The following is a 23,275-nucleotide window of genomic DNA, read 5'->3' on the forward strand; positions in this document are numbered from 1 at the left end:
GGGTCCTATTTCCTCCACTGCAGCTAAGGATATGCCCTTGGGAAGCCACTCCCCTCCTCTGTGCCTCAGTTTCCCCTCTACAATAGGAGATCATGTTGACTTGCCTCTGGGGATTGTGGGAGTTGATTACTATTTGTGAAATGCTTGGAGATCCCTGAAGGAAAGATGCTATATTAGTGCCAAGGGTTATTTATGATCCTGAACATGCTCCGCTCACTACTGGGTCAGAGAGGGCAGGCTGGTGCTGAGTGAGCCCCTTTACAGGCACACCCCTCCATTGTCACTTCCCGCTGACGAGTCCCCAGCAATTCTTACAGTTACGCCCCAAGTGCCTGACCTTGTGCTTTGTACTATTGAATTGCATCCCATTTCTGCCCCCGCAGGCCCTCCAGACTTCCCAGTGCAATATGCTCATCCTCCTCTGGTCCTCCCACCGTGGTACGATCAGCAAACTTTGTTAGCACGTGCCCACTTCTTGTGCTGAGGCCATGAAGGCAAATATTGAATCAGCTGGGTCCCGACACCGTTCCTTGAGGAACTGCCCCAGTGACCCCCTCCAGTCTGATCACTCACCTTTCAGCACAACCCACTGCCCTTGTCCCTTTACGGTTCTTGTACTGCTGGTCTCTGACAGACGGGGTGGGCTGGGGGTGTGTGTCAGTCGATGGGGTCAAAGGCTGGCAGCGAGAGGACACGCTACTGTCAGTCATTAGGCCCATATTGTCAAAGGTCACTGATTCTGGGAGCCCAGCTTGAGACCTCCTTGGGCTGCTTCCACCTCTTCTGTTCCCCACAGAGTGACTGCAACCCCTGTCTTTGTCTTCAGCTGATTTTTGATGCCGCAGCCTCACCGTACAGCTCCTTCCTACTCCAAACTTCCTAGCTATATAATGACTATGACCCAGCCCCTCCTCAGCTGGGCTTCACCATCAATTGACTGCTCTCTCCAACCAGGTACATTAATTGGCCTCTCAGGCCCACATTAACCCCTTCAGGGCCTGAGTGCGGTACACACCCCATCACAAGGTCAATGCCAGGATGGCTATGAGCCACCAGTGTGAGGCATCTTTGAAAAAGGCAAATGTGATGCGAGGCTGTGTCAGGTGAGGCATTTCCAGTAGAGCTAGAAAAGTATTCATACCGTTGCACAAGGACCTGGAGTCCTGCGCACAGTGCTGATCACCCATGCTCAAGAAAGAAGAATTTAAACTAGAAGAGGTGTGAAGAAGAGCTATAAGGATGATGAGGGGAATGGAGGGCCTGTCTTATGAGAGGAGCCTGGAAGAGCTCGGCTTGTTTAGCCTAGAAAAAAGGCTCAGAGAGGATGTGATTGCTCTCTATAAATACATTAGGGAGGTGAATACCAGAGATACTGAGAGCTATTTAAAGCTAAAGGACAGTGCTGGTACAGAAATAAAATGGATATAAACTGGCCATGAACAAACGCAGGCTGGAAATTAGAAGGTTTCTTACCATCAGAGAGGTCAGGTTCTGGACTGCCTCCCAATAGGAGTTGTTGTGGGAAACAACTGGATTAGTTTTAAGAAAGAGATGGACAAATTTATGAGTGTGATTTTATGACAGGTTTGCTTGTGGTGGTCGGGGTGGGACTCAGGAGTCCTGGGGCTTACTTCCAGTTTATGTCTCATGTGCCTAAAAGCTCATGCTTCAGGGCTTCAGCTGGCCACCTGCAAGGGTCAGGAAGGGATTTCCCCCCACCTCCACTATATTCTGGATATTGTTGTTTGTTTTATCTCCTTCCTCTGATGCATCAAGGGTGGCCATGGCTGGAGGTAGGATATAGAACAGGGATGGCCTGGGCTCTGCGGTGGCTTTGAGCCAAGTGCTCAGCTGGCTGGTTCCTGCTCACATGCTCAGGGTCTAACTGATCCCTATAGCAGGGGTCAGAAAGAAATTTTCCCCTGGGTCAGACTGACAAGCACCTTGGGGGTGGCGGGTATTCACCTTCTTCTGCAGAGTGTGGATGCAGGTCACTTGCCAGAATTATCTGTGTGTATCCCATTTCCCTGCCATTGCAGAGCCCTTGGGCACTGGTACACTTCAGTCCCTCCTGTTCTCTGCCTGTGGCATGTAATAGTCTCGTTTCTTGAGGGCTGTAATACCTTGGTCTCATTTCAGTTGTTGGGTTCAGCGTGCAGGTGGTACTGGTGGCCTGTCATGTACAGGAGGTCAGACTGGATGATCTGGTGGTTCCTTCTGGCCTTAAACTCTGACTCTTGCAGTACTTTTATTAACCTCCAACAGCCTGCACCAGGGGTGGCTCCAGGCACCAGCGCAGCAAGCGTGTGCCTGGGGCAGAAGCGTCAGGGAGTGGAAGCCACGAGGGGCGGCCTGCCAGTCACCGTGAGGGTGGCAGTCAGGTGGCCTTTGGCGGCATCCCTGCGGGAGGTCTGCCAGTCCCACAGTTTCGGCGGCAATTCGGCAGCGGGCACACCGAAGCTGCGGGACTGGCAGATCACCTGCAGAAACTCCACCGAATCCACATGACCGCGGACCACCCGCAGGCGCACCACCGAAGGCCGCCTGACTGCCGTGCTTGGGGCAGCAAAAAGCATAGAGCCGCCCCTGGCCTGCGCAGTGTCCAGAGGGGCTGAAAGCCAGGAGTTTAGCTCACCTGTCTGTACTCGCAATACAGGCAATTCACAGTGATAGTATCACAGACAGCCACCCTGGGCCAATGGGGGCAGCCGGGCCTGGCTGGAAGCTTATGGGAAGAGTCGGTTCTTAATCTGCAATGTCTTCTCTCTAACCCTTCGCTGGCTCGGCATGTCTGATCAGGACCACGCCCCAGGCACTGCTGGTTGAAGAGAAGCCCTGAGAGCTCTTCTGAAAGAAGATGACATAAATAAAATTTCCACTAGCTACAAATAGCATCTCATTACATGTAGTTCAAGTCCAATATAGCCATAGTTACCTGAAGCCTTTAAATAATGAATTTCCAGAATAAAAAGAAGAATCTAAGCTGGATTTCCCCAGCCAGCTGGGGCTGGAGCCTGGGCATATCTGCTAGGAGGAGGAGCAAAGCCAGATACAGGAACAGGCTGCAAGAGGAGATTGTGAACTGGTCTCTGTGTCCCTGATGATATGATACATCCCCTAGTCTGGCTTCTGTGGCCATTAGAGGTGTGTCTACACTAGCCTTTTCCATACAATCTCCTTGCACCCTCACAGCACCCATGCAGCTCCACCAGGGGCAGCCACAGAGAGCGCTAATGTTTGAAGCCCTGTACCGTGTAACTGTTCAGAGCAGGTCCCGGCAACACATAAAGATGTCGGCTTCTTGCCCTCAGTAACGCCTCTAAAGGTGTAGCTGCACCAATGTTAGCAAGGAGGGGAAATGTCAAGGTGACAAGGTCAGCTCAGAAGGCCTGGGCTTCACCTTCAACTTAGGTCAGCCTAGCTACATCGCTCAGAACTGTGACCAGTTTCAACCTCCCCCCCAGCGTAGTCACAGCTCAGTCAAGGAAAGAATCCTTCAGCCAGCCTAGCGACAGTGGATTTACTAGAGGGACGGTGAAACCCTTCCTTTGCTGCAAAGCATCTACACTATAGTACTACAGTGGGCGCAGCTGCAGCCCTGCAGCTCTGCTGTCGCAGTGTCACATACCCTGAGGATTGGCCTCTCCCCAGTCCTGGGAGGAGGAGAACTCAGCTCCCGGGGGGGTGGGGGGGTCCCAGGGGATGTCCAAATTTGGAAAGAAAGTGAGTTCCCAGGGCCCTAGCAGGCTACAGGGGAGAGGAGAGGATGTTGAAGAGGTAGGCCCCCGCGGTGGAATTGTGTGGCTCTTATGCTGATGATAAAACCCAGTATATCCATTTAAATGCAGCTTCCACCTATGGGGATTTTTTTCAAAAGACAATTCAAGCATCCGCCCTGCATAGCAGCATGGTGGAGGAGATGACAATAGACATCTCAGCCTCCCCAAAACCACAGCTTCCAATGCTGGCTTTGTTCGCTTGGCTCTATCCCTCCCAGGCAGACCATAAACCAGGTTCCAGGCTCTTTAACATGGGGGGGTCTTTTGGATAAGATTTTACAAATTGAAGTCCCAGCTGCCCTTGGCAGATTTCACAGGAGAAGAGGTTTATCCCAACACCCCCTTCCATTTGCATTGTGCTGGGTGCTGTTTGGCCCTGTATACATGAAAAATGAATGTTACTGGAAATGGGCACATATAAATTCAGGTTTGCAAGAGAAGTTTAAATACCAAATGAAAATACAGGCTTGCTTTGAAATCCCACACCGAGCTGCTTGCATGAAAGTGACAATGAGCAAAACAGTCAAACAAGTCCCTCTTTGGAGTAGGTTGGCAATTCTAGTCCTGACACTCCTGAATCTAGACTGTCACAGGGACCAAAGCCAGAGCTGTCGCATATGGAAGAGGAGCCTCTTTACAGTTAATAAAACAATTGATGCATGTTAAATAACCCAGTGGAATTCCCCCTTCCTGAGTCTGAGCCCCTGAACCCTGCCTAGGGACAATGTCTACTGGATGCAGTGCTCTCCTCCCCCTGTGTGTGATCATTCATCAGTGATCATTTTATCAGCACCGGATAAATGGATGCACTTTGGGGAAGCTTCATTTAAAGCATCAGCCAGGCCATTTCACTCGTACCTGGCTCAATGCTGTTCTCCAGTCTCACTTCTTTGGGTGGGGGGACACCCTGCTGCCATGGGCAGGGTTATTGGCAGCTGGAGCGACGAGTCACTGAGGGTCTGATCTGATTAGGGTTGCCAAGTTTGGTTGGACGTATTCCTGGAGGTTTCATCACCTGACATGATCTTTAATCAAAGATTAATCTTTAACTCCTGGAGACTGCCGGACAATCCTGGAGGGTTGGCAACCCAAGATCGGATGCTTAACCCCTTCCCCTGCCCTGCCCCAGGTGCCACAGGGCTGTCACTAGGGAATCCAGCTGAATCATGTGCATAGCCAACAGGGACTTGAGGGGACTAAAAACCAGAACCGATTTCGGGATTGCACTAGTAACTAAAGGAAACACTGTGTGTTTGGAACAGAAGTTCCTTTATCTCACTTCATTAAAAATGAACAAATGTTATCTGGTACAAAGCCGCTCATTGCAGCGCTATTCAGGAGCTATTAGTATATGAATTGTTTAACTCTAGCCCCCAAATAAAAGAGTTAGCTACACCTAGGGTGACCAGATGTCCCGATTTTATAGGGACAGTCCAGATTTTGGGGTCTTTCTCTTCTATAGACGCCTATTACCTCCTACCCCGATTTTTGACATTTGCTACCTGGTCACCCTATCTACATCCCTGTGCTATGCATGATTAGGGCCCAAGTTGCTCCTGGCCAGGAGCTGCCACTCTGTTCGTCACAAATTCTACCACTAGAGGGAGAAGAGCCACCATCTCCAGCTCATGCCGAACTTTCCGGTGCATTTCTCATTCTGTAATCAGCCAGCAGGCCAGGAGATTGGGAAATGGACACAGAGCCCTGCCCCACCACATCACAACTCAGCATTATAACTAGCTATTTATTTACTCTGGCACAGGCCACTATACACTGGTTCTTTAAAGGCAGAATCCTTGCTCCAGAGAGCATGCTGTCTAGAGACAGACTGGCCGATAGACAGGCCTTGGGAAGGCATATATATGGTTATGGTAACAAATATGTTTGTGTATTTTCGAGCAGGTGCATAAAGTATTCTCAGGTCATTCCTCCGGATTATCATTCCTAGCAGCAAATTGTGTGGAGGGTAGTAGTGGCCTCTCCAGTGCGCACAGGGAGAACGTTCTACTCACAGGGGCAGCGTGGAAGGAGCCCAGAGATGTCGGGGTGAGAAGCTGACACATGGGCCGTGAGACAAAGATGGTTCCAAACCAGGCCTGTAGTGACTGAAAACCACCACATGGCTCCTTGGTGTCTGGTGAGAAATAAAATTGGTGGGTGCAATGCAGTCCCTAGTGGCTTCCCTAACACAAAAGCACCATCACAGCTGGCACCCAGGCTGGCAGAGGGACCTCGAGCAGAGTAAACCCAGCACCAAAGCCAAAGAATTAGTGAGTTACTCCATTTAATTTTGTTCTGGTCTGTTGGTTCCAGGCATGTTACTCAGCTCCTCTTTACTGAGTTTCTCTCTCGTACCCCACTCGTCACCACAGCACTTGAACACCTGTTTCTTTGTATTATTGTCCCTATTGTTGTTGATGTTTTGTTTTACAATAGCGCCAAGGGGCGGGAATCAAAGTGCTAGGCACTGTGCAAACCCCTAGCTTTGGCAGAGGCAGTCCCTGCCCTGAAGAGCTTACAGGCTATTTTATGCTCGTTGCACAAGATGTCTTTGTCTGCCGCTGGCTGTTGCATTTCTTGCAGCCTGTCTAGTGGTTATGTTTGTTGCCGTCACTTTGCTAAATTAACTGTAACATTTTGAACTTAACTCAGAAAATATTGTTTAAAAACGATGGGAGATTCTGAAAGCAAATCTGCTGGGGCCAGGTTGTGTGTGCTCATCTCTCCAGGACACTCCCTGGGCTGGCCTGAGAGTCACCGAGGTGCTTGCAGCACCAGCAGCCCCCTCGTGTTCGCAGTGACGCTCGGAAATGCAGGCATCTTGAGCCTCCGCACTTCCTGGCAGGGGGTTGTTTTATCATAGACATTTGCAGTCTCTCTGAGCCGCTTGCATGTTGTGCTGGAAACAGTGAGTCTCCTCCGTGCACCACTGAACCGATTGTTAGATGCAATTCTGGGAAACAATCCCAGGCCTCGTTCTCATAAACAGAAACTTGAAAGCGCCTGGGTTCTTTCTTTTTGCAGAGCCAGACTGGGTGATGCCAATCTGATTGGAAAGGACAGAAAAAAGAGCGAGTTGGGGGAACGCCAGGATGAAGCTACAGGTTGCCCTGCCAGTTTTGGGGCTCCTGCTCTGTGTGGGTGAGTACAGCTGGTTAGAGACCACCAGGTATCAGAAAAGTGACCCCCAAGCGTTCAGGCAAGGAGGGTATTGGCGTGTGCCGATGGACATTGTGGTGCACCGGCAGCCAGGTGTTCTTACACAGTCACAAAGACTTACAGTAAAACTGAAGCTGCCGTTTGCTGATGAGAAATGTACCCCTACTAGCAGTGACATGAGGAGCAGCAGAGCAGGAATCACACTCTACAGAATCAGAGCAGTTGAGAGAGAGGGAATTGAGGCACTTCATTCCATATTCTTTTTTAAAAGAGAAGTCAGTTGCTGAGAAGATCCTTGTTATTTATCAGCAAATTCAGTAACCTCCAAAGCCCTCACCAATGGTCTGAACAGGCTGGTGAAGGGTACAGGAGGGGCAGTGCTTTGGGCAGCAGAGTGCTCTGGAATCTGGACTCCCCCATTCTATTGCTTGCTGTTACATTAAATCACCGTGTGTTTTTGGGCCCATTGCATCACTCTCTAGATCTCAGCTTCACAATGGGTAAAGCAGGGATAATACCATCCCCATAATATTGTCAGGGTTAACTGATTAGTATGTGCGAAGGTAACCAGATGAAAGGCAAAGCATGTGTAAGTGTTATCCCATGATCGATGTTCCCATAGAGAAACGGGCAAAGGACATTTAAAAATAAACTCTGCAGCCACTCTGCCTGTGAGCGGCAAACGCCAGTTGCTGGCTTTGATGTAAACTGAAAGAGTTTGGGTTCTCTTTGGCCATGGTCAGTTTGTGTTACTGCACCTATATTTATTCCCCCTGTCTAAAACAAAGTTCTGTGCAGCGATAAAACAGCCTATCACCTTGGGGACTGTTATAGGACTGGAAATATCCCCTATCAATTCTTTGGTGCTGTTTACACTAACTTGAAAAATCAGCAAAAATTAATTATCAAGTAACCATTTTTAGTGCCATCAAAGCAGGATCGGGCACCTGCAGAGACGGGAGAGGCACATGGAGAAACGGGATTGATCAGTGGTGTATGGCCAGCTAAAATAAACAGTGCCACCCTGGTGTTCTGACACTGTGATCTGGGGTACAAAGGGAACAGCGTAAGAACCACCTGACGTTAGGGGAAAGAGAGAAAGTTTCCATTTTTGTTACAAAATCAAAGACTGGGGGGCCACAAAGGACGGAAGGAATTACAGACCTGGAGGCAGGGGCAGGGGGATTAGAACAAGTGCCCAGTCTTCAGAGTAGCTCTTCAGTTTTGGAAGGGTTTTTAGCCTCCAACACTGTTTCCTGCCTTCGTCCCCATCCCCTCTTTGTCTGTGTTTCTAGGATTGGGAAGTTTGATAACATGGGTTAAAACATGAATGCTGTGGTGACGGTTTTCCAATGCCTGCACGGCCCCCAGGCGCTTGGCTTTCAAAGCAGCGTTATTATTGATTAGTGTTTTGTGTTTGCTCCCTACAGGCAGATAGTTAATCATAGGGGAAAGGATATTTTTAAACAGAGGAACCAAGCAGAGAGAGGTAGATTTGCTAAGAGCTTTTGTTGTTTTCTTTTTGCAGAGTACAATTTGGAAGAGAACCGTAAGTTGATTTTTACCATCAGTGTTTTTAGCATAATAAACATCTCAAAATTGCTGCTGCTAAGATTGATCCTGCCATTGCTAACCGCTCAGAGGGAATTCAAAAACTGGGGCATCTTTAACCACTAAGAGCATATGCCCATTTGTCTGAGCGCCCGTATGAGTGTGAGCGGGCAAGTGTGCGTCTGGGCCTAACCCAGAACCCAGGGAAACCAATGGGAGCCTTTCCATTGACTCCAGTGGGTGCTGACGCAGCCCCACCTGTGTGTCTGTCTCTCTGTGTGTTGGGTCATAGAGAATGTCTTTACTTCTTCTGTTTAAAAGTACAGATCTAGGAAACTTTCTACCTGCACATGGTTCCACCTGACTCCCTTGCAGTCAGTCAGGGAGTCTTATTATTAACAACAGTTACTGGGTTTCCCCACCTGTAACATGGGGATACTGATTCTGATCTGGGTGAAGCAGTTTGAGAGCGACCGAGGAATGAGCTAGGTATCATACTATATAACAGTGGCATTGGGGTGGCACCCAGGCCATATTTTTGAGCAGGGTCACAATTGGTTTGTGTTACTGCACCTGTATTTATTCCCTTTCTCTAAAACAACATTCTGTGTGGGGATAAAGCAGCCGATCAGCTTCCCCTCAAATAAAAGCCTTTGTCTGTGGGATTTCATCTCTGTAGTTTTAGTGAGTGTGAGCTCCCAGCCTCTGTAAAACAAGTCCTGTTTAAGACCATACACCAGGGCAGGGTAATCACAGATGGGAACACAGATCTTTCCTTTATTAGCTTATGCACCTTTCTTTTGTCTTGTGTCTCTGGTTCAGACTGTGGGTCTGATTCTGAGCCCCTCTCTAGCACTGTTTTAACGTGGCTGTAGCTTCGGGATTTCAGTGGAGTGCCACATGCTCACACATTGCTCTACAGAGTTAAACAAAACCATTTCTAACCCAGGCCCTGTTCCTGCAACAGGCAAAGCCATAGAACCACGCAGAGCCGTGCAGTTCTCGTGGCAGGCTCAGGGCCCAGGCTCCAGCAGGCTCTCTCTCCGTGCTGCACAGTAGCTGTGCCATTACATTTACACCTTGCAATGAACCAGATCACAGCAAACACAGGCACCTCATTTCCTCTTGCACTTTGAAAAGGACAGCCGGGGGACGGAGCTTTGGTTGAAAATAACTTTGCCTCGCTAATCTGCTCTAGCCACCTCCGCATTTCTAAAGCATCCCCCAAGAGTGGTGCGGTTCAAAAGCTCTCACAAGGGAGGGCTAAACTGCAAGGATATGCATTTCAGTTTGGTGACTGTTATAGGACTGGAAATATCCTCTTTCAATTCACTGGTGCTATTTACACTGACCTGAAAAATCAGCAATATGAATTATCAAGTAACCATTTTTAGTGCCATCAAAGCAGGATCGGGCACCTGCAGAGACGGGAGAGGCACATGGAGAAACGGGATTGATCAGTGGTGTATGGCCAGCTAAAATAAACAGTGCCACCCTGGTGTTCTGACACTGTGATCTGGGGTACAAAGGGAACAGCGTAAGAACCACCTGACGTTAGGGGAAAGAGAGAAAGTTTCCATTTTTGTTACAAAATCAAAGACTGGGGGGCCACAAAGGACGGAAGGAATTACAGACCTGGAGGCAGGGGCAGGGGGATTAGAACAAGTGCCCAGTCTTCAGAGTAGCTCTTCAGTTTTGGAAGGGTTTTTAGCCTCCAACACTGTTTCCTGCCTTCGTCCCTACCTTTCATTCGGTGACCGCGCTCATCTCATTCTTGTGTTATGAGGAGTAAATAACACTTCCTTATTTACTTTCTCCCCACCAGTCATGATCTTATAGACATCTATCATATCCCCCCTTAGTCGTCTCTTTTCCAAACTGAAAAGTTCCAGTCTGATTAGTCTCTCTTCATACAGAAGCTGTTCCGTACTCCTACTCATTTATGTTGCCCTTTTCTGAACCTTTTTCCAAGTCCAAAATATCTTTTTTGAGATGGGGCAACCACATCTGCATGCAGTATTCAAGATGTGGACGTACCATGGATTTGTATAGAGACAATATGATATTTTCTGTCTTATTATCTATTCCTTTCTTAATGATTCCCAACATTCTGTTCATTTTTTTGACTGCCTCTGTGCATTGAGTGGATCTTTTCAGAGAACTATCCACAATGACTCCTAGATCTCTTTCTTGAGTGGTAACAGCTAATTTAGACCCCATTATTTTATGCATATAGTTGGGATTATGTTTTCCAATGTGCATTACTTTGCATATATCAACATTGAATTTCATCTGCCATTTTGTTGACCAGTCACCCAGTTTTGAGAGATCCCCTTGTCCACATGCTTGTTGACCCCCTCAAAGAATTCTAATAGATTAGTGGGGCATGATTTCCCTTTACTAAAACCATGCTGACTATTGCCCAACAAATTATGTTCATCTATGTGTCTGACAATTTTGTTCTTTACTATAGTTTCAACCAGTTTGCCCAGTACTGAATTTAGGCTTACCCACCTGTAGTTGCCAGGATCACCTCTGGAGCCCTTTTTAAAAACTGGCGTCATATTAGCTATCTGCCAGTCATTTGGTACAGAAGGTGATTTAAATGATAGGCTACAGATAACAGTTAGTAGTTCTGCAATCTCACCTTTGAGTTCCTTCAGAACTCTTGGGTGAATACCATCTGATCCTGGAGACTTATTACTGTTTAGTTTATCAGTTTGTTCCAAAACCTCCTCTAATGACACCTCAGTCTGGGACAGTTCCTCAGATTTGTCACCTACAAAGGACGGCTCAGGTGTGGGAATCTCCCTCACATCCTCAGCCATGAAGACCGATGAAAATAATTAATTTAGTTTCTCTGCAATGGCCTTATCATCCCTGAGTGCTCCTTTAGCATCTCAATTGTCCAGTGGCCTCACTGGTTGTTTAGCAGCTTCCTGCTCCTGATGTACTTAAAAAAAATATGGCTATTACTTTTTGAGTCTTTGGCTAGTTGTTCTTTAAATTATTTTTTGGCCTTCCTAATTATATTTTTACACTTCATTTGCCAGAGTTTATGATCCTTTCTATTGTCCTCACTAGGATTTAACTTCCACTATTTGAAGGATGCCTTTTTGCCTCTCACTACTTCTTTTACTTTGTTTTTTAGCCATGGTGGCTCTTTTTTGGTTCTCTTGCTATGTTTTGTAATTTGGGGTATACATTTAAGTTGAGCTTCTATTATGGCGTCTTTTAAAAAAGTTTCCATGCAGCTTGCAGGGATTTTAGTTTTGGTGCTGTATCTTTTAATTTCTGTTTAACTAACCTCTTCATTTTTGTGTAGCTCCCCTTTCTGAAATTCACTGCTACAGTGTTGGGCTGCTGTGGTGTTTTCCCAGCCACAGGGATGTTAAATTTAATTATATTGTGGTCACTATCACCAAGTGGTCTAGCTATATTCACCTCTTTGACCTCTTAGTCCACTTTGGACTAAATCAAGAATTGCCTCTCCCCTTTTTGGTTCCAGGACTAGCTGCTCCAAGAAGCAGTCATTTAAGGTGTCAAGAAACTTTATCTCTTCATCCCGTTCTGAGATTGTATGAACCCAGTCAATATGGAGATAGTTGAAATCATCCATTATTATTATTGAGTTTTTTATTTTAATAGCTTCTCTAATCTCCCTGAGCATTTCACAGTCACTATCACCATCCTGGTCAGGTGGTTGGTAATATATCGCTACCGTTATATTCTTATTATTCGAGCATGGAAGTACTATCCATAGAGATTCTATGGTACAGTTTGGTTATGTTCATTTATGTGTCTGACAGTTTTGTTTTTTACTATAGTTTCAACCTATTTGCCCAGTACTGAAGTCAGGCTTACCAGCTTGTAATTGCCGGGGACACCTCTGGAGCCCTTTTAAAAAATTGGTGTCACATTAGCTGTCCTCCAGTCATTTGGTACAGAAGCTGATTTCAGCAAGGTTTATTCAGTGCTTAAAGTGGCCTGAGAAAAGATTGGGGCATCTATCCCAATCCCAGACAAAATAAGTGTTCATGCCTAAGAGAGGCAACTCCCAGTTCAACTTTGTGAGTTCACTGATTACGTAATAATGGTTATCAGTGTTTAGCTCCTGAAGCCTTTTATAGTTACGTCCCATTATTGCTTGTGACTGTGGAGAGCGTTATACACCACAACTCCCCCGAACTGATAACTAGGTTAGAGTTCTTACATTTAAGCGAAGCACCCCATTTCCAGAGTCCCTCCGAGAGGTAAGGCAGTGCTCAAAGTGAGTCCCTCCGTGACACTGCTCCATTGTTAGTTATATTTTTGCTGCGTCTGGCACCCCCTTGCCCTGCCCATTTTAAGCACTGGTTTCACTGAATACCTGTGTTTCCATTGCTCTTTCTTCCCACTTTGCAGCATTCGAGGTGGTGATCTCCAAGACCAAGGTGACTATCACCTGCCCCATTCAGTCAGACTCAAGCATAAAATGGAAGAAAGACAAACAGGAAAAAGATGGCGACCAAGTCTATGTGATTGAGGAGTACAAGAGTCCCAAGGATGACGGGGAATATACATGTCAGTTCGGGACAAACTCCGCCAAACTTTACCTGAAGGCCAAAGGTAAATGGGAGAGAGCGCACCTTCCATGGGAATATGCAGGAACATGAGATGTCATGGGAGGCTAGAGATTAACTCTGTGACCTTATTGCCCAGAAGATTCAAGTGCCATAACGTACGCAGAGGCCTGATTTTCAGGGGAACTGCTGGGACTGACTTTGACACTCAGCTGCTCTGAGGTCCAGCCAGGCCCCCTTGCGCACTGAGATTCCATGGGGCACTGTTCAAAAAAGTATGTGTTTGCCATGGGATGTGTGGCTCAGTTACCCCTCTCTGCACTGTTGTGTGGCATGCTTTGCCCTTGCTGTGCCCTCCACCCCAGAGGTGGCTGCATTTCAAAGGCGCTTTACACACCTACCTTGGGAGCTGCTTTGGGATGGGAGAGGGTTTATAAATGTGAGACTATTATCTCTCCCCGAGACCAGTGACCTTTCATGAGTTTCAGAGAATCATGAATCTTCAGGATCTTGGCAGGAGACTCCAGGTCTAGAGGCTTGGAGAGGGCACAGCCCAGCTTCCCCAGTCCCCCTTGGAAACTGAATTAATTCTCCTCCATTCTGACAAAGCCCTTGGCAGCCCATGCGCTATCTCGGGTGTCTGGAGAACTGCTTGGAGAGCCTGAGAATCTCTGTGCTCTTTCTGGCACAGACAGAAAAGCTGGGGGTGGGTGGGGAGCATGGAACGAGCTGTTACAACCCAGGGATGTTTGCACCCTGCTGCCAAGGGCCATGCAGAAAAAACAGGGGACATTTCAGTCACTGACCGGTCCAGCCATCCCAGCAGTGTTGGCAGAGTGAGGCGTGTGAAGGGGGGAACAGAAAGGTCTGTCTCTTCCCCCTTCACTTCCCCGCTTACTGTTCTTGCCCCCCTCATGATATGTGCGGTCTCCATCCATGCAAAGCAAGTGGGTGAGGTCTGGGAAGAACAAACATGGGGCATTTACCCAGCAGTGTCTCTGGGCTGGGACTTGTGACTCCCACCTCCAGCTGTCCCCCTTTCCCCCCCTTTCCCCTTCTTCCTCTCACTGAGCCCCCTGTCCCTTCCCACCGCAGTGTGCAGCAATTGTGAGGAGCTGGATGTCTTGACAGTGGCTGGGGTCATCATCGCAGATCTCCTCATCACCCTCGGGGTGCTGATCCTGGTCTATTACTTCAGTAAGAACCGGAAGGGGGGAGTGGGTGGCAGTGCCGGAGTTCATCCGAGAGGTAAGAGCCAGTTCGAATCTCTCCTGTCAATAAGTGGCTGAGTGCCCGCAACTGGGGGAAACGCTGGGGTCAAGCCCACCTCAGGCTTCTCCTGCTGCTTACCACACCCTGTGCCACTCTTCATGTGGGGAAGGTGCAGCTGCCATTTTGTGCTGACAGCGCCCCATCCACAAGAACCCATTGCACAGGCTACGGTGAAGCAGCCATGAGAGGGCAAAGGAAGGGTGGGGCTGGCCGGAAGGGCTGCACTGCTGCCTCCCCAGCAGTATCACAGCACAGCCACCCTCAAGCATTCATACCACGAGTCAGCCCCTAACCTCAGGGAGTTGGCTTTAAAATCACAACATTTTATTTAAATGAGAAATGTGGGGGGGTTGTCTCTGCTCTCTGAGCCCATCAGTTAGGTCAAATTTTTAGGCCTTTCTCCGCAACCAGGACGTCTGGAAAAAGCCTTATTTTAAAATGGAAGCTGAGATTCTTGTGCAGTCTTTTGATTCCCGCAGAGGGGGCACTAAGACATACACCACAAATCACCGACACTCCCAAGAGCTGACAGCACTGCATTTTGCACCCCCGGCAGAGTATCATTTGATTCAGGGGCTGGAGGCCTGCATCTCAGAGGACAGTCCTGCGTTCTGGGTGCTACAAAGGCCAGGTGCTCAGGGCCGAGGTGTCTCACTTGGGCCCCCAAAATTGGTGGACATTTTGTGCCCAGTTTGTTCCTGAAACGTCCACAGAGATGATTCACGCCTGCGAAGCTCTGTGTCTGCACTAAGAATGGTAGTATTCCCCCTGAACATTCTCCCTGCTTTGCCTTCCAGGCCCGAAGATGGTGCGCCCCCCGCCTGTGCCAAACCCAGACTATGAGGTAACAGGAACTATGGGAGACGGGTTCCTTCTCTTCTCTTGGTCTTTCCAGAACTATTGGGATTGGGGTCACAGCCTTCTTGGTGGATGATGAGAGCTGAGAAACTACAGCACTGGCCCCCTTTCACCAGGTGCTTTGTTCAGCTCCAGGCTTCATCTGGGTGGAGGGGAAGGAGTGACTGAGAGCAGGGCCATGATGTTATTTATCCATACAACAAGGAGTCATCAACAGAAGGGTCATCACAGCATGCAGGGTACAGGGTGCATACCCAGAGCTGCACGCTCCCTGTGCCCACATCACACCTGGTGGTGGCACTGAGGAGCCCCAGCCCTGGCACAGAGCCCAGTTGTACAAAGTGCTGTCACTGTGCTATGTTAACGCAAGAGCCTATTGCTCACATCTGCTCCTGTTCCCACAGCCCATCCGGAAGGGTCAGCGGGATGTGTACGCTGGGCTGCAGTCCAGGGGCTTCTGAATCGCCCTGCGGATGGCAGTGTGGACGAGAGCAGCTGAGAGTCCCCCAGCTTCTGTCCCCTGTGATACAGATTCTCTGCAGTCTATGCTGGGCAGCCACGCATTCTGGGGACCAGCCCAGCAGCTGCAATGGGAGACGCTGCCTCTCCTTGGACACCTCCTTCCTGCTTTCGATTTGACCCCAGAGAACAGACACTGACTAAAGAAACAAGAAGAAAAGATTTTCCCCATTAAATAACTGTAGCTTTCTCCTCTTCGGGCTCCTCCTGGGACAGCTGGGCTCTCCTGATCACCCTTTCCAAACTCCTGGGAAACCCTTTCAGTCTTCAGTTTTATTTATTTCAGTCACATGCTTTGATTTCTCTCTCCAGCACCCTGCGGCATTGATCTCGCCCTGACACTCAGATGGCCTCTTCCCTGCCCAGGGCAAGGAGAGACATTGTCCAGTGTCCTGAGCACCAGCCTGGGAGGCAGGAACACCTGAGCTGTGACCCCAGCTCTGACACTGAGTCCCTCTGTGACCATGGCTAAGTCCCTCCCCCTCAGCTCTCCCATCTGTACCACATGGACAAAGACTCATCCGCTTCCCCGAGATGCGTTAAATAGTAATAGTAAAGGGCAGACCCTCTCGGGGCACTGGGGCTTGGCTGGCTCTCTCCTATCCCTCTGGTTTTACATTAGATACCATTTCCCTGCCCAGGATAGTAATGACTCTGTCACCACGTTCCCTGGGGCTCGAAAGGCAGATGCGATGGTCACTATGGGCCGTAAAGTGGCCAAGTGCACATCCACCATATTCCTGCTTCAGCACCATCCCTGTCCAGCTTGTGCTCTGCAGTGTTCTTCTGGCCATCACTAGCATTCTGGGTGTAAGTACCTATGCTGCGAGCTCCAGGCCCCAGTGCAGTGTCAGTCTTGCTCACTTGGTCCTGTCTCAGCATTGACAGAGCAGTTCACTGAAAACACAGCTCTGGCTGCCCTTTCCAGCCATGCTCAGCATGCCTGTCCTTGCTGTGGGGTCACACACAGCCCCAACACCCCTTTCCGGAGACCTGCCTAGAGGAAAATGGGCTTGAGTCCTTTCTTGAATCTCTGGGATGGATAAAGACAGCCTGGAAGGAGGGGATTTAAATATCAGCGATGGACATCTGGAGCTACCTGGTTTTGCTGGAGGACCCAGTGGTTCACTCAGAAAGGTACCTAAATAGAAGGCTGGGCATATGGACTCTTCAGCGCGTGCCCCTTCTCCCCCAAGCCTTCTCTAGACATTGTAACAAAGCGTCATCTATAAGCCCCCCAGTAGGGCGCTTAAGTGGCTGGTTGAGTCTTTAACCCTTATTATTAAATGCCAGTAGCACTTGGAAGCTCTGGTCAAGATCCAAGCCCCATTGGGCTGGGTTCTGCTGAGGAATGTAGTCCCTCCCCAGAGACGTCACTGTCTCAGGGGGACGAGATGTGTGAGAGACGAATGGCACCATTTTCCAGGTGGGGAACTGAGCTCAGGGCTCCTGACCCCCAGTGCAACCACAGGACATTTTCCCTCTGAAGAAGTCCTATAGAATTTAAGAGCAGCAAAACCCATTGGGCTATGTAGAAATTAGCCCAAACCATAGAGAACTGCAGACAGAATGAGACCCTTTCCATAGGTTGGGGTTTTTGTTTTTACTCAGCCTGTGGAATTCTATAGCAGGGACCCCCATTCCTGCTTCAGTTCTATAGCGTGGTCCAAAACCGAATCTAGAAATAGGAGTGTTTTCTAGTAACGGTACGAGGACTTTCCCATAAGAGCTGTACAAATCCCCTGCTCTGAGTGAGTCTCACCTGGCTCACCTCCCTCCAACCCTCTTCCTTGCTGTCCCCCTCCCTCTCCTGTTCCATCTCTGGCTCTCAAGCTGCGTCCGGGCTTCATGGTGTCTGTTACCAAGATGGCGAGTTTGTCTGTATTGAGAAAGGCCTGCTTGAACGTTTATGATGCAAGTATTTCTAAAAGTGCATTATGCAGCCAATAAACTGGGAGGGCTCTGCCCCTGGATCCACATTGGAGGGCGTTTCCAATTCATTCTTTCTCCACACAACCGTTGCTCAGAGGACTCTGCACAGGAAAGACCCGGGTCTGCAAAAGCTGCTGGGGTCACTGCTGAGGTGCACTGGTAGGGGATGAGGGGCAGACAGCAAACAGTGGAGTGCAAAGGCCAGGCTAGGGGAGGGATGTCATCAGCAGAGCTGGGGGCTGGCCTGGAATAGCTAGGGCTGCAGGTCAGGCCTGAGGCAAGATAACAAGGTTGTGGTCACTTACACTCCATTTAACAAGCCATTTTCAAAAGCCAGTGGAGTTAAAATGATCCAGTTGCGTGAAGGTGGCAAGACAGTAAATGTGGGGAGTGGGATTCACACTTGTTTCCTTTTCCCCGAGAGCCACATGGGCAGCTGGGAGCAGACACCAGTGTCTGGCTTAGCCCAAGGCTGAGCAGAGTCAGTTTTCTATTGCTCAGAGGGGAGATGTTGCTCTGGAGAGGAAGCAGCACTAACTGGGGTGGGCTGTGGTTTAGCCCTGGGGTCTCAGCACAGCAAGGAGTGAGCACCCAGCCAGTTTCGAGCCTCAGATCAGTGTGCTCGGCCTGGAGGATGTGGTTACAGAGGCAGGCACAGCTGGGTTTACCTTGCAAGCCCTACATGTCAAGAGAGAGTTTGCAAGCAAGAGCCAAACAGAACCACCCCCTCACAGCCATGAAACCCCCCAGTGCCAGGTTCACCGCTGGTATAAATGGGTGTCACTCTACTGAAGTCGATGCAGTAGCGAAGTTATTGACCTCAGCCCCCTGGTGCAGCTGCATAGCCATGGCTGGGGTCAGACCAGGGATGTGATTCATTGCACAGCCCAGACAGGAACAGCTGCTCTGGATGTACAGTAGCTCAGCTCCTGCTCCCAGCCCCACCCATGTGCTCAAACTGCCTTCCCCAGGGCTGCCAACATGAGTCACCATTATCTTCCCAACTTGTCAGCTCACTGCAGTGTCCTATCTACAAACCTACAGAGCCCTGTCTCCTTGCTTGGCTGCACTTGTGCCTACAAACATCGTCAGCATAATGCCTCCTAAGGCCAGAATTGCACAGAGAAAACCACAATGCCATAAAGAGGCGAATAAGGAAGCTGACCCTTTCAGAGCTGCATGGTTTCTCTATGCCCTGCAGTACCAGGCTCACTCCTGGACGGAGTTACAGACACAGAGCAGGTCTGCAGTAGGTGGCCAAAGTCTCTTCCCAAAGCATAGGATGGTCTCAAGAGCTGTGATTTTGCCTCGCCCATTTTTGCTCCTTCTCTGGCACAAGCAGGGCAGCTGAATGTGGCCCCCAACTTAGGGACCAATAACATTTGAATCCTGCCACTTATTCGTAAATTGCATCTACTTACCCCACAATAATAGCACTTCACTCCTGGCATTTTGGTCTCATGTCTGTTTCCTACACTAGCTCTATTGGCTCCACATAATTACCCACGTATCACTGTGTGGTGCCAAGTAATTACATGATCTGCTATGTGACCCTAGAACAGCCGAATTAACATAGGGGCATTTCCTCCACATTAACACCACTAGCAGCTCTCTGGTGCTCACTAAAATGTGTCACCCAAATTCTTAGAAAGCCAGGAGGAGACTACGACTCACAGGTGCCTGCAACCCGCACAGGGAGGGTGACCTGGTTTCTGAGGTTTTTAACTGCATGCTGCTCCCATTTGTTACTTGCCACCCATTCTGCCCAGACATTGAGAACTGTAATAACGGACGGTTCTATTCAAGGGTGGGGATAAGGGGGGGCCTTTGGAAGGAGAGGACCCCAGGGAACTGGGGAAGTCAAAGCTGTTGCTGAGCAGCAGCGTTCCAGTAACTGTAGCCAATAGGAGAGATGGAAAAGGCTTCACACGTTACATCTAATGCATTGCATGGTAGAGGCATGTTTGTCAGTCCAGATGCTGCATAGTACCAGCATGCAGAAAACTAACCCCTGGGACATTAAGGAGCCCTCCCGTCAGATCCTGAGACTCAGGCCTCCCAGACTTTCCTAGGAGGGCCAAGGAATCTGCCTATCCCTGCTTCACACCCCATCGGGTGCTTTTGGGAAGGAGGAGAAAGGCACTTATGATCCATTAGCATTTCCCCGACCAGGCAGCATGATTCCCTCCCCTGCTCATGTCCTTTCCACACTGCAGGTGTGGCAAGTGGGACAGGAACTGTCTGTGCTGATGGTTGAAGAGGCCCTGCTAACATGAGGCCTGTATGTTCCAGGCTGCTTTCCAAAGGCCAACACGTACAGATGTCGAGGGAGTGCAGGTGCTGGGACTCAGCTGCTTTCTGCTCCATCACTCGGTACCTTTTGTTCTCTAGCCTCAGGCTCTCGACCCTTTGGCCAGAAATCTGTAATCGTGTCACAAGAGCAATGAACCTTCCCCAAGAACAGGCAACTGAGAAGTGAAAACTGCTCCGGGCAGGCAGATTTTCCCTGCTGCATCTGCTCCTGGGATCCTAGAGAAATCCCTAAGACTCCAACTGGCTCCAACACAGCAGGAAAGCTCTGAAGGGGGCACGCTGTTCAGGAATCTAATTGCCCCAGCTGGGTCCACAGACAGTGCTGGGGGAGGATACAAACCAGCCAGGGGGTGGATCTAACAATGTGCACACACGACACTGACTTTGGACTCATTTGTACTGGGCTGAGGCCAGTCCTGCTTGTCTCCTGCTCTGAGGAAGCAGTGCAGTGGGTTCATGCTGCACTGACCAGCCCATCAGTCACCTCCACTCACTGACCAGACAAACCCCAGCCAATTCCACCCCTTCACCACAGCCCACAAAAAGTGTTGGGCCAGAATGCAGGAAACAGGCCTCTGCTCAACCAGATGGGGCCCTGGGCAGGGGTTTCCCTGTGACTGATGCAGGGGAGGCAAACACCTGGCTTCTGCTCTGATACCCCAGTGGCCTTGCTGTCGGCCCTGCCTCTCTCTACCCCTCAGTTTCCCTGTCAGTAGAAAGGGGCTTACAGCCCTTGCCCACCTGAAAAACTGCACTATTATTTAGGGTCACAGAGCAGAGCTGGGCCCCAGCTTGGAAGAGACCCCCCCTGCCCCCCGCATCCCAGACTGACAACTGGGCCGCCCCTGAGAGGCAGGGCTGGAGTGGGGCAGCCCCACTCCCCAAGAGCTTAGTGGCTTATCTCTTTGGCAGCACCCCTCTGGTCACACAAACACAAGGGCCCGGCTAGGAGTTACCCTTTGTGGGCAATGCGAGAAGCAGGCTGCCCAGCGGCCCCTAAGGTGGAGGGGGGCTGAGGGGACTTGGCTCACTTTGCACCATCATCCGTGCCTGCTGCTGCTGGAGAGTGCTCTGCCTTGCCCCCCTTGTGAGCCAGCGGCTCCTCTGCAGCTTGTTTTGCTCCGAGCTCTTGCTGTTTCCATTTCCTCCTCGGTCAGAGCAGAGCCGTATCTGATCTTGGGGAGAGCTTGCGTCAGCCCCTCTCCAGCAACAGCAGCAGCACACCCCGCTCAAAGCATCTCCAGGTTTAGTGCTGATGGTTTGCCACCAAGCGATCAGGCCAGCTTGCAGCCTGGGTGCGTGTTGGGGGAAGGAACTGGCCCTTGGGGCGTTGGCGGCTAGAAGCAGAAACTTGCACATGTAAAACCACACCTATTTTGGTACAAACAACTCCCCTCAAGCCCAGCCAGATCACGGGGGGAGGAGCTGTCCCAGACTTTGCAGCCCTCTGATGGAAGATGCTGCAGGAGGCCCAGGTGTTACTGACACTCACCAGAGTTGTGCCAGGCCATGAGCAGGCCTAGGTGTATCATTAGGAGAGCAGCATGGAACAAGCTGCTGCTGTGTGGTGGGTGCCGGGGGGGGAAGGGTGACCATGCCTTTCTCCCCTCCCTACCTCCCCAAGGATTTATGAAGATTAAGCCCCCGCAAGGTGGGCCAATATCATCAGCCCCAGGGTGGATTAAGGCTCAGTAATGAAAGGTAAATGACTTGCCCATGCTCTCCCAGCGCTAGGAATGGGAACCTGGGCTCTGGCTTCCAGTCTTTGATGAGCCACAATGCCACCCTTCCTGCCACAGCCACTCGCAAGCAGTTTATAGTTGCTGGGTGTCTCTGCCCTGCCCCTGCCCCCCAGCCTCAGTGTTTTTCTCCCACGCAACGTTAAATACAACCAACAGCTAGCACAGCGCAGCTAGTCTCCACACCCAGCAGGGTGGGCTCCGGGCCAGGCAGAAGCCCCCCACCCGTTCGGCTTGTTGCACTCGGGAAGGGCCCATTACTGATCACATGGGGTCATGTCAGACAGGACCCTCCATCAGCTGCAGGCCTGCCTGCAATGGTGACCTTGGAACAAGGACAACTAGGTAGAATTCTGCTCCTCTCCCCAGCCCAGGCAAAGCCTCTTTATTGCCAAAGCAAAAGCATCACAAAGAGCAGAGAACTTTACAAGCACCCTTAGGACTGCAGGGAGCCAGAAGGACTTCAGACAAGCAGGGCCCAGCATCACCTGCGAGCAGAGATCATCTATTTCTTAGACACATTAGTGAGACGCCTGTCACCGTGGTTTCTGGCACCAAGCTGCAGCGTGAAGGCTTTGTGGGCTGCTTTGAAGGCAGCAGGATTCCCCAGTATTGTTGGTTCCATGTGGAAGAGACAGGATAAAGGGCCAAGGGTCACAGGTGCTCTCTGTTGTTATTTGCGGGTCCTGGTAACTCCTAGGCGGCTGTACTGCTCATTGTCCCGCTCACCGAGGGGCTAGGAGGAAGGGAGAAGGTAAGGCTGCTTTTTAAAGTGTTACTCTGCAATTGAGGATCACACTGCACCCACCACTGTGGTAACTGACCTCAGGAGCTGGGACCCTGGGGTTCTGATAGGATAAAAGGGCACAGACAGCACCTCCCATATCCTCTGCATTCAAAGCTTCAGTATGAAACAGGCAGCCTCAAAACAGAGATGTTGCCTGCACCCACATATCACAACCCAGCCACTGAGCTCCCAGCGAGCAGGACATTCTGATGAGCAGTTACTGATCTCAGAACCAGCTGGGAGGAGGAGGACAGCCAGTGCTCATTTCCCACCATTACCTGGTTGGCTCACCTCTCCCTGTGTCTGGCCTTTCCCTGCTCTCTCCTGCAGCGCTGGGGCCAAGTAGCTGGCACCAGTTTGGGGAGGAGGGGGAGCAAAAGAAAATGATACATGCATGTAAGCTTGCAAACTCACTCCTGCAGCGCCTCCTGCTCGTCTGTTCCGGGAATTAGCTCTCCAGCCTCTGAAGCACCTCTGCAGGCTGGAGATCCGCTGCCTCTTGGTCCCCCATGTCCCTCCCAGGACCCCAGTGCTGCTTTACCAGGGGTGCTGCCTCCCTGGCAGTAACCCCTTTCTCTCAGGGTCTTCCCTCCCTGGGAAACCCCCACCCACTATTCCCACCTCACCTCAGTATATGGCTACTGCCAGTCATCATCTAGCCCCATGCCCTGGAGCAGACTGCAGTATCAGCCTCTCATCACTGACAAGGAGAGTTTGGACCTGCTACCTTGGCCTACCCTCTGCAACCCCCAGTACCTATTAGCCCAGTGCTAGGCCACAGCCTGGGGCTTTCCAGGCTGGAGC

At 50.2% G+C, this 23,275-nt stretch overlaps 2 protein-coding genes across 4 annotated transcripts in view; one reads left to right on the forward strand and one right to left on the reverse strand.

The window, feature by feature from the left end:
• The window catches only part of LOC116822944 (T-cell surface glycoprotein CD3 delta chain), a 341,703-nt gene that overhangs the window by 310,488 nt on the left and 7,940 nt on the right, over nucleotides 1-23,275 (reverse strand). For 2 of the 3 annotated variants that reach the window (XM_075073517.1, XM_032777177.2), the window contains one exon: nucleotides 22,045-22,420. In XM_075073517.1, the coding sequence (XP_074929618.1) occupies nucleotides 22,410-22,420 (11 nt within the window). In that variant the 3' untranslated portion in view covers nucleotides 22,045-22,409. Of the gene's footprint in view, nucleotides 1-22,044; nucleotides 22,421-23,275 lie in introns of those variants that run through there. The other variant, XM_075073516.1, reaches the window with a different exon arrangement.
• CD3E (CD3 epsilon subunit of T-cell receptor complex) lies at nucleotides 7,492-17,679 on the forward strand. Its single transcript, XM_075073450.1, has 6 exons — nucleotides 7,492-7,501; nucleotides 8,467-8,487; nucleotides 12,894-13,097; nucleotides 14,147-14,299; nucleotides 15,121-15,167; nucleotides 15,586-17,679. Exons 1-6 carry the CDS (start codon nucleotides 7,492-7,494, stop codon nucleotides 15,640-15,642), a joined length of 492 nt encoding a protein of 163 aa, XP_074929551.1. The 3' UTR covers nucleotides 15,643-17,679.

Source organism: Chelonoidis abingdonii, chromosome 18, assembly GCF_003597395.2.
Source record: "Chelonoidis abingdonii isolate Lonesome George chromosome 18, CheloAbing_2.0, whole genome shotgun sequence".
Classification (NCBI taxonomy): domain Eukaryota; kingdom Metazoa; phylum Chordata; order Testudines; family Testudinidae; genus Chelonoidis; species Chelonoidis abingdonii.

Excerpts from the sequence above, each read along its gene's own strand:
- CD3E (XM_075073450.1), top strand. Across the intron at positions 8,488-12,893 it reads GTACAATTTGGAAGAGAACC|CATTCGAGGTGGTGATCTCC; the intron begins GTAAGTTGATTT and ends CCCACTTTGCAG. Across the intron at positions 14,300-15,120 it reads TGCCGGAGTTCATCCGAGAG|GCCCGAAGATGGTGCGCCCC; the intron begins GTAAGAGCCAGT and ends TTTGCCTTCCAG.